At 43.3% G+C, this 11,238-nt stretch overlaps 1 protein-coding gene across 1 annotated transcript; it reads right to left on the bottom strand.

Annotated features, from left to right (window-relative positions):
• Window positions 1-3,885: 3,885 nt before the first annotated feature.
• Window positions 3,886-5,608, bottom strand: LOC141346280 (uncharacterized). Its single transcript, XM_073851143.1, has 3 exons — window positions 5,092-5,608; window positions 4,547-4,641; window positions 3,886-4,388 (listed from the first exon to the last, which is right to left on the bottom strand). Exons 1-3 carry the CDS (start codon window positions 5,565-5,567, stop codon window positions 3,892-3,894), a joined length of 1,068 nt encoding a protein of 355 aa, XP_073707244.1. The 5' UTR covers window positions 5,568-5,608; the 3' UTR covers window positions 3,886-3,891.
• Between the last annotated feature and the right edge of the window lie 5,630 nt (window positions 5,609-11,238).

The raw sequence follows: 11,238 nt of genomic DNA on the forward strand, positions 1-11,238 counted from the left end.
TGACATTTATGTTCATTCATACAGAATATTTTCATGCTGCTCACATACACATACATGGGTTTTATGAGTAAATAATAGATTATACCCAGATAGCACACGTACGTCTGCAAGACGTCTGTTAAAGATCTCTTGATCTGGAAAGCATCTGGCAGACGTCTGTTTAACATACATTCTAAATCATAAACATCTTAAAGACATTTATTTGACATCTGATTGGAAACGTCCAATAAACGTATTGCAGATAAGCAAACTACGTCTTGCAGATGTTAATGCAGACGTCAAATAGCCGTCTCTGAGATGTACGTGTGCTATCAGGGCACTAACATTAGACTACTTGCCCATCACCCATTATAGATCAACTATCATGAAGATGCAAAATGAATTTACTTATATTTGAGAATTGACAATATAATTGAGTAAAAGTACAGTTTTTTTTGTTAGAAATGTACTCAAGTTAAAATACCTATCCCTTATGAAAATTAACCATGTTTTTATTATACTAAAAGTGTAGTTACCGTGTGTGTGTGTGTGTGTGTGTGTGTGTGTGTGTGTTTTGTTGCTGTTGTTGTTTTTTATTTGTAATAAAACCATGGTTAATTTTCATAAGGGAAATCTACTCTTAAAAGTACAAAAAATTACTCAAGTAAATGTACTTAGGTTAGTATCTAGTTATTACCCAATTATTGTAATCACTATAATAAGTAAGTAGTGTGCACATGTGGAACAGGACTATAAAATGAAGTACTACCAAACTTTTATATCTGAGCTTTTTCACATGGGTAAATATTCTCTTAAAGGGGTCATCAGGTGCAAAACTAACTTTTCCATGTTGTTTGAACATTAATGTGTGTTGTCAGTTTGTGTACACAACCACCCTACAATGATAAAAATCCACCCAGTGGTATTTTTTTAATCTTTAAAAGTAAAATCCCCTTTTTAAAATCAGTTCATTCTTAGCTTATTGTCATTGTGAAGATACACAGTTGACTGACATGAGCCCTTACCTTAGCTCCGCCCTCACCAAGCTGAAACAATCCGACTCTGATCACCATTGTGTAGGTGATCACCATCAGGTGCAGAGGAAGACTCTAATTGAGCGATTGAGGTGTTCTGTTGTTGGATGTAATAATGAACACAGCAGTCGTCATTTACTCCCGACATCTGAGCCGCTAAAGATGCAGAGAACGTTACTTTCGTTTTTAAATGGAAAGTGCCGATCCCGATCTACATATGCGTCTATGTTCATGTAATTCATTCCTGATGCAGTTTCACCCACAGCAGAAGTGAGTAGAAGGGTTTTTTATGCATCTTTGCAAATGGCCTTTTTTAATAATGTGCTTGTTGGCAAGTTTCGCTGATAAACACGGCTAAATGCAGCTAAACGCGGTAAAGTAAACATAATCCTAGAGAGGGGCGGGGCAAGCAGAACTCGATGGCATTTAAAGGTGGCATGTCTTAAAATGAGCTGAAATTTTGCAGAGCTGATTTTGACAAGGTAAAAGGGTGTTTCTTACACTACTATTGAGAATTTTTAACCAAAGTATAAAGTCTTTTCATTAAGACGCTAAAGAATCATATAAACTTGTGGAAAATGGGCATCCAATGACCCCTTTAAACTCATGAGGTGCATCCTGAGTTTTCAATTAACACATCTCAACTTTATTAAATAATGCTTGCATTTTCCTCTAAAACTAACGTGCAGCATAATTTTAGCCGTAGGTTACACTTTGTGTCCAAACTCTAACACAGAAACTCAGAGGTTGGGTAACCCTGTGTGTGTGTGTGTCTGTGAGAGACCTTGGCCAGAGGAAGTGCTCAGTGTCATCAGGGATGTCGTAACCGCGGCAACCACTGCAGGCATGATGAAACCGTGCAGGTGGCCGAGCGCAGTGCCAGTTCTGAGGGTGTGGTACCCATAATGCCCTGCTCCGGGGGCATCGGGGGGGTTTATCTCGGCGTCTCACAACAGCCATTTGCCCCCCCAGAGGCCTCGGTATCAGAGCACAGAGAGACGGGAAACGCTCGCTGCACGGCCCTCGTGTATCCCTCAACTACGTGAGCGCATCCCGTCGAGTGCGACACGCGGCGTCCTGAGGCCCAAGCGGGCGTTTGCGGCGTGTCATTCAAGCCTGAATTACAGCATTATGCAAGTTTCCCTTTCTGCCATGCGGTTTGCAGGAGTGTGTGCGTGTGACGGATGAGCTGAAATGGAGAGGATGATTTTCACTTTTTCTTCTTCCCACCTCTTCATAGCTGCGCGCCACCAGCGGCCACGGCAGGAAGTCGGTTGGCTGGCGATGAGACAGCAGCAACTGTAGGAGCTTCCTGGACACCTGATACGACAGGAGAGACGAGAGGCAATCAAACCCACAGTTGACCTCTGACCTCTGACCCCACACACACACACACACGCACACACAGCCACAGCTGCAGTGGGAAAAACAGCACGGCTAAACAGCGTCAGTTTTTCCATCCCGCTCGTATTCTCACGGTTCTGTCATGGATAAACTGCATCCGGCTACAGGACGGGCCTTTTTTTAAACAAAATTATTTTCCTGTCCCGGCTCTCTATGATGAAAAATCTTGGAAAATCCTAATCACACAAGAGCCAGAGGACGTCCCATCTGTTCCGGACGACCGGCCGAGGGACACAATAAGTGCAGAAGACACGTCCACCCTGGAGAACCGCTCGAGAACAGACGCCCGCTGACCCTCCGCTGCAGAAAACCGTTTTACAGCATCAGCTGGGTTAGTGAGCATTTGACCTGTTGAAGCAGTGTTTACTATACGAGTAAAAAGGCAATGACATGAAATCAAGACACTGACAATAACACGCGTGTTTCACAACATGCCTAATAATAAAAACTACTCAACATTTACCTTTGACAACTGAGCTACTACATACAATTTTAATGATTTTATTATGGAGCATGAAAGGGCTGGTGTTTGTGTATGGTAGACTATGGCATTTGCCAAACCCTGGCATTTCCTGGCGTACCGTAGACGATCACATCCTGGAACATGAATTTCAACCCAGGCGACCAATCAGATTGAATCTGAACAAAGTTCATTGTGTTTGTATTTGTGTTGACGAAGAACAGCTCTGCAGCTGAAACACTCGCTCATCCAGTTCATAAACTCAGACTTGTGCCTTAAAACTACACTTCCCATCATTCTCTGTGAATCACTTACACACCTAACGCTTTTAATTATGGTACACTAGTGCTAAAGGCTTCCTATGTTTATTAGGAAGTGAAAACGAGAGAGAAACTCTGAAAACTATCATGTTTAATTTATTCAAACCAAAATTATTTCAACACAAGCCACATAATTACAACTTCTGAACAGCTTTACATCCATATTCACATCATTCAAACATTTGCTAACTCAGACGGAGCTAACGAAGATTGTGATCGGTCACTTCCCATCAGATTCTCCTGAAGATGCTGCAGGTCTTGAGATGCCCACAGAGGACATGATGTGTGAACACTGAGCTAGCACATCCTGAGCTGTTCTCCATTCGTCTCCATTTAGCAGAAAAGAGTTGTGATGCTAAAGATCAACACATTATTAAATAATCCAGTCAGAACGGTTCAGACAGTCGCAGATGTGAAGTTTGAGGTACTCATGATCTCACGAGGAACTCACACGCTCTACTTATTCCCTGACCGAGCCGCACATACAGCTCCTTCCAATACCAGCGAGAGGAAATTAAAAGGAGAAGTGGCGGACATGAAGGATCACGTGACACAGCTAACTCAACACACAAAACGTGGATCAGGAATGCAAGCCATGAACTTAACCTGATCCGAAAATGTTCAAAAAGTAAACTGCCTGTCAGGTTGTCATATGCACAGAGGGTTGGATATTCCTCCAGCGTGTCAGTGCTGGTCACCGCTGGTAGCTGCTCGCTGTGACCGTCAGTATCTGTTCCTGAACCTTCTCCGTGATCCCGCCGTGTTTCGTCTCCACGCCGCAGGTCCGCGGCCCCGTGCTGTCCTCGCTGTCCGTGTCGCCGTAACAACTGGAGCCGGACGACCCCGTCAGCACCGTCACGGAGTCCGTGGAGTCTCTGTTTTTACGGGACGGGGAGCCGCCGTTTCCCAAAGCCTCGCTTCCGTCCTTCTTCCCGTCCTCCTCCCGTCCCTCCGCCGCAACCTCCGTCGTGCCTTTCCGCGTCTGATCGCTCGTCTGGTCGTTCAGCAGCTGGACGAGGAAGTCGATGTACTTCATGGCGAGGCGCAGGATCTCGTTCTTGCTGAGCTTCTTGTCGGGCGGATGGGTCGGGATGAGTTTGCGGAGCTCAGAGAAAGCGCCGTTGACATTCTGTTGCCGCCAGCGCTCGCGGCTGTTGGTGAAGACGCGCCGAGCCAACTTCTGAGGAGGACCTGGAGGAAAACACCACGTTAGATACAGCTGAACTTCAACACATGCTAAATTCATCTGGTTTTATGAAGATGCTGAACCAAAGGTTAAGAAGAGTAAAAACAACATGCGCCTCCTCACAAGTAGTTTTCACGAAACATTCATGAATTAAAAGACGCACCGTCATTGAGGTCCACTTCGAAGTGCGTGGATGGGCGTCTCTTCATTCGAGCGTTACCGAAGATCCCGAAGCTTCCAGATGGTCCGAGGAAAGAGCTGAGAGAAAGATAGAAAACACTGCGACATAAGGAGACGCATGACAAAGAGAAATCTATAAAAGCAATCCTGAGTGATTAGACAAACGTGACTGTCGTCATTCTGTCCTCATTACAGCCGCACAGCTCAGATAGATCAGACTTCATTCTGTCTTCATTCTGTCCACGGTGCTTTGAGACAATGCTGTATATTTACTGAGGTTCAACAAGTCTCTGGTTTACAGGAGAACATAACATTAGTTTGTTTTTTATCCTGATTCTCGATAAGACTATTAACCTGGAGTGTTTGTGCTCCAGACATGAATAACTCTAACACTGCACCGCAACACCCTCCAGCTCACCAGCATCAGGTGCTGATTTATTTCCAACTCAAAACACACAAATGAAGAAGCTCTTGACGTGCGGTGAAGGAATATAACGGGTAATAATTGTGGGTTTAATCGCGTCTCACCTGCTGATGAAGGGGTGCGTCTGCAGGAAGGGCGGAGGCAGGAGGGCCGCGGCGGGTCCGGCGCCAGACAGCGAGGAAAGTTGCGCCAGTCGCAGCTCCGCGGGGCCGTGAGGGAGATGCGGAGCGGGGTGCAGGGCCGTCAGCATGGAGAGGGGAGGCATGGGGGGTTTGCTGTGAGCCAGGCTGATGACCGGGATGTTGGGCGGGAGGGACGTCGAGGAGGACGAGGATGAGGACACGCGTTCAGCACCCGAGTCCGTGGATGTGACGGGGGAGCTCTGTCGAGGTGTTGTCGCCTGATCCATCTCGGCTCCCGTGGCCTCTGGTTCGGCTGCGCTGGGTGTCGCGTCCGTACGGCTCTCTGCTTCACGAGACGCATTAGCGTCAGGGGAACTCATGCGAGCAGGAATGACGTGCTGGAGGACAGACGGAGACGGTGAGGACGGCGAGACGGGCGGCTCGTTCTTCTCCATCATGACTTGAGACTGATGTGCTCTCCTGATGTTCTCAGCTTCTTGTCATCGCACCTCATGGAGAACTCTGCAGATTTAGTTGTTTCTGTTCGGTTCCTGAAAGAACAGAACATTCTGATTTTGAATTGAGTTTGACAGACAGCTTCTGAAATCACATCATCATCATCATATATAGCCTCCAATATATGAAGATCAAACTGGTGTGACATAATTCCAAACAAAAAACGGCTACAATGACATTAATGTTTGCCAGCCAGAGTGGTTTGACAAACCATTTTGAACTCTTGAAACAGTCCAAAAGAACTGGAAAAAACCTTAAAAGGTCACACCAGCTTGTAAATGCCTTTAAACTACCGTTTGTCCGCAGCCAGTTCATAATATGTAGGTGTGCTCTGGGGATGCTGATTCACGTTCACACTGCAGGTGAATCTGGTGTCACTCTACTTCGGAGAATTCACTTCACACATTTTAATGATCAACAAACACATCACTGCTGAAGTGTGATTGACCCAGTGTGAACATCAGTTAATCTACTGGACATGACAGCTCATCTGAGGAGCAAGAAAAAACAAAAAACATTGATTATCATGGGATCAGGAGTGGGTTAGGGTTTGACACTCTTTAAACTTTATACCTTTCATGGCCTGAAGTCTTTCTGCATTTAGTACTAACGCTGGCCAAAACAACTAATCTCTCTGATTCTGAGCTCATCAGGAACAGCTGCTATCAGTGTTCACTTGCGTTAGTTGTGTTGTTACTTGTATTAAGCGTATATCATCTGTCTAACGATCAGTTCTGACATGAGTCACTGACTGATCAATGAGTCGATCGCTATGACAGACATGATCAATGAATGTCTTCACACAGACACAAAGAGCGATTCAACACAAGCTTCTGCAAACGCTTTCCTTCACGTTTCCCTCTTTCAAACGACGGCTGTTATTCCTCACACTTGTTCCTCTTTCTGTCCAATTTAATGAACTTTATTTTTCATAACGACCAGTCCGATCCTTAACAAAACACCTGACATTCTAGAAGCTCCGTGTGTTTTCAGATGGTCACTCACAGGAAACGTCACGCATTTCACGGGTCACAAGGGTTTCTCCGACGTGTCTCTCTCTTTCCAAACCTTTGTGTCGTTGTGTTTTTAATGTCCACGTCAGTTTACAAGAACTTTCTGATTCTCTAATGAGCTTGTTCTCTTTTCCTATTCAAGACGTGTCAGTAGTGTTGAACACACATATGAAGTTATTCAGTGTCAGCACTGCTTCAGAATCAAATCAGCGGCGGTCAGACGAACGGAAAGCGTGTGCTGCGGTGAGGCGTGCGAGATCTGGTCGGTCACTCACCGTGTTTGTGGTCACTTTCTCTGTCGTCTTCATTCACGCCGTCTGCGAAGCGCACTCTCGCTCTCCTCCACGCGTCTCCTCGCGCTTCCTTCCCGTTCCTGAGTGCCGTTCTCCACCAGTTTCTCCAGCTTTCAGTGAAGATCAGAGACACGATGACCTCACAGCAGGAACGACAGACCGCTGCAACATGCGCCGATGTAGAAGTGATGCACATGTGCCCATGCGCCCGTCTCTCTCTCCATCAGCCCCCCCATCACCAGCAGACATGGTGCTCTAGTTGGACACCAGTTGAGCTGAACTAGTATTGGACGAGAGAGAGAGAGAGAGAGAGAGAGAGAGAGAGAGAGAGAGAGAGAGAGAGAGAGAGAGAGAGAGAGAGAGAGAGAGAGAGAGAGAGAGAGAGAGAGTGTTTTCCGCTCTCTGCTGGACAGGAGGATGTACTTGTACAATATGGTGATGCTGATAAGAGTAAAAAAAGTGCCTGCAGGCCTGAGATAAGAGCCCCCCCACCCGTCTCTCTCTCTCACCGTCTCTCTCTCTCTGGTCAGCCTCAGACACTGAAGGTTCTTGGATCTCGACCAAAAGGAAGCACAACTTACATCACAATTGAATAACATTGTAAAAGTTCTCTCTCACACAGTCAAACTGAAGTAAACGAAGGTGAAGCAGCATTTATTCTGTTCTGCTGGAGTTTGAGTGAATACATTCAGACAGAAACTATGATGTTCAAACTCTTCATCATCATCATCACATCTTCATCAGGCCTCACTGCGCAGCTCCACAAATACTGCGTCTCATTCAATAACCAACACACACACGAATCTGAGCGTTAAATCAGACTACCGACATTTTCACACAGAAATTATGATTCATCAGTAAGTTAACACTCAAATTTATTAAAAAATGTACTATTAAAACAAGAACCACTTGAAACCACATTTACACCGAGATCACATCTTCAGAATGAGTAACCTTCAAAAAAAGTAATAAAAAAAATGTGTGCTGTCAAATGATTAATCATGATTTATTGCATCCAGAATAAAAGTTGTTGTTTACATAATATATGTGACCCTGGAGCACAAAACCAGTCTTAAGTCGCTGGGGTATATTTGTAGCAATAGCTAAAAATACATTGCATGGGTCAACATTTTTGATTTTTCTTTTATGCCAAAAATCATTAAGAAATTAAGTAAAGTTCATGTTCCATGAAGATTTTTTGTAAAATTGCAACTGTAAACATATCCAAATGTAATTTTTGATTAGTAATATGCATTGTTAAGAACCTAATTTGGACAACTTTAAAGGTGATTTTCTCAGGCTTTTTGATTTTTTTTGCATCCTCAGATTCCAGATTATCAAATAGATGTATCTCAGTCAAATATTGTCCAATCCTAACAAACCATACATCAATAGAAAGCTTATTTATTGAGCTTTCATATTATGTATAAATCTCAGTTTTGTCAAATTTAACCTTATGACTGGTTTTGTGGTCCAGGGTCACATATGTACATGTACTGTGCACTTTTTTTCTAAACATATACATGCATGTGTGTGTATTGGTATATACACTAGTGGTGGGCATAGATTATTTTAATTTTTTTTTTTAAATCTAGATTAATCTCACTGTAATCTTGGAATTAATCTAGATTAAAATGGCTAATTTGAATTCTGCCGAAGGCATTCAGAATATGTGCTACCCAAATAATGACTAAAAGTAAGTCTTTGAGAACGGGTTTCTCAAGCCAGGTGGCGCATTAGACCAGAGTCTCATCTCCTGTTTCCAAAATGCATCACAAACTGCTTGACAATTACATTTACAACACAATTAACTATACAAACTTGTGTGACCAACTATTCCTACACTGCATGTACTTCTGCGTAAAAGGCTGCGCGACGTGTGCGTTGCAGTTAAATACACAGATGCGCACGGACATGGATATCTGCGTGCATAGTCAAACTGCGTTGCTTTTAGAAGCGTCAATTCAGTTGTTGCATATAGTTTAATGTCTTTATTTCGGGATTATCAAAGTAAATTATAACTCACGCACGTGCCCCAGTAAAAAGGGTCTAGCAACGCACCTGTCCTGAAGCAAACCCGGCGGCTTCATAGCTGCATCCATGTTAGCACGCGTGTTTGATGTGGTCATTTCACAGTAGGTATACACACAGGTTCGAAGACTCGTTCTCGCCCCCTACAGTGCAATTCGGCCAGGTATACATCCGCGCTAAAATATCAAGGTGAAAGTCATCATAGCTTGCGTAGTATAGACCCTGTTCCCAACCCAACTTTGAGAATAGACTAACGACGATATTTTTTTAATCGCCCGATAAGAGTCTCACGTTAACGCAGCACGTTAATGCCGATAACGGCCCACCAGTAATACACACATAATAAATATAACAGTGCATACACATCATGTAAACAATAACTTTTATTTTGGATGCAATTAATTGCAACAGGACTAAAAACACAAATAAAACAAGAGTGACATGACAACACAACACAGCTGGCAAACTGAGGCTCAAAGCATGATGATGAAAAGCACATTCTGATTTACCAGAAGATATTAAAAACCAGACTGGGTCTTCAAGTACAGCTTCACTGATGCTCTGGAGGTGAAGACAGGTGAATCTGTACAGAAAGACCGCTTAAGGACACCATCTGGGTGCCTTTATGCAAATTATTTCCTAATTAGAATAATCTGGATTGATTATCAGTAGAACAAGAGTAAGAACACATATATGTTGTGGTGAAGACAAGCTCATCAGCTCACCTTCGGGGAAAAAATGTGAGTCTGTGAAGAATGTAAAAAATGATGGCTTACTCACAGAAGCACTTTCGTGCAAGGTGAATTTTTTTTTACAGTGCCAGAGAGTTCGTCCACAGTGAAGAATATATACAAATGCACAAAAATGACAAAAATCCAAAGTGCCAAAGAAACAACAAAAAGGAAAAATAAACGTGAATTAATGTGACTTTATCACAATGTTCACACACCTGGTGTGTTGTTACATATGTGTGTGTGTGTGCGCGCACGTGTGTGTGTGTGTGTGTGTGTGTGTGTGTGTGTGTGTGTGTGTGTGTGTGTGTGTGTGTGTGTGTGTACTTTTACAGCTATCTTTGTGAGGGCTGCTGAGTTTTGTGAGTTTTAGACCATCGGAGTGAGGACAATTTTGGGTGGATTCTCACTTTCTGAGACCCCTTTAAAGGCCTATTCGAGGGTCAAGACTTGTTTTAGGGATCAGGTTGTAATGGGGTAAAGGTTAGGTTTAGAGTAAGGGTTTGGGTGAGGCACTTAGTTCTGATGGATAGGTTTAGGGGAAGGAGCTAGAGATTGCATTGTGTCAATGTATGTCCTCACAAACATAGCTATATAGAGTTGTGTGTGTGTGTGTGTGTGTGTGTGTGTGTGTGTGTGTGTGTGTGTGTGTGTGTGTGTGTGTGTGTGTGTGTGTGTGTGTGTTTGTATAAGTGTGTGTAACAAGTGCCCTAAATGTAAATTGGAGCAATGGACCAGTTTCAAGGAAAGAATGATGGCGGTAAATAAAATCCCAAAATCATGTAAAGAGGATAATCCAATATATAAGAAAGATAACAAAATTTATACACAATAGACAAATTCTGTGTTGTCTTTCTATCCTTCTTGTAATAAGTTGTAATAAGATTTGATTTCCTTTTCTTCTCTTAAATAAAGCTTTGATCTAATTTATTTCTGTTTCTTTAAATTGTAGTAATTTTGAAAAGCTTTGATTTGATCTTGCTATGCTTTGACAGTTATTAAGCCTCACTGTTTTTGGAGTTTAGGATTCTTATCCTATTTTGCTTTTACAGTTTCTTACACCATTTTAAACAAGCCAAAGAAATTCCCATTAACAAAGCACAACGGCATATAAACACAATTCAGTGCAGCAATTCCCGCAGTTCAAACAGTATACTTGTCGCTGGAAGTTAAGTGTCCCTAACTAATCATGTCACCAAGATGTCCTTTGTATTAGTACGATCAGGTTCCAAGGATAAGAAATCCATACATACTAATTCAAGCAGCCTAGAAACCTGAATATTCACTAATGGTGCTGCTCTTTCAGGGAGAGTCTTTCGGCACACGCACCGATTACATGTCTTGATCTTTACTTCCACATCTGTGGCCATCCTTGGCCAATAAAACCGAGCTCGAGCAAGATCAAGGGTCCTTTCCACACCCAAATGACCCATATTGTCATGCAGTTGCTCCGTGACAATAGGCCTCAGATCTTTGGGGAGACCAAGCTGGTAAGTCGTATGATCACTGACCACTCTCCTCCTATAAAGAATGCCATTCCTCAGC

The sequence above is a fragment of the Garra rufa genome, chromosome 12, assembly GCF_049309525.1.
Source record: "Garra rufa chromosome 12, GarRuf1.0, whole genome shotgun sequence".
Classification (NCBI taxonomy): Eukaryota; Metazoa; Chordata; class Actinopteri; order Cypriniformes; family Cyprinidae; genus Garra; species Garra rufa.

What these genes read in the sequence shown, in the direction of transcription:
- LOC141346280 (XM_073851143.1), bottom strand. Translation starts at nt 5,567, where the DNA reads ATGATGGAGAAGAACGAGCCGCCCGTCTCGCCGTCCTCACCGTCTCCG. An exon ending in ACGCACCCCTTCATCAGCAG is followed by an intron (nt 4,642 to 5,091) that starts GTGAGACGCGAT and finishes TCTTTCTCTCAG; the next exon opens with CTCTTTCCTCGGACCATCTG. An exon ending in CGAAGTGGACCTCAATGACG is followed by an intron (nt 4,389 to 4,546) that starts GTGCGTCTTTTA and finishes GTTTTCCTCCAG; the next exon opens with GTCCTCCTCAGAAGTTGGCT.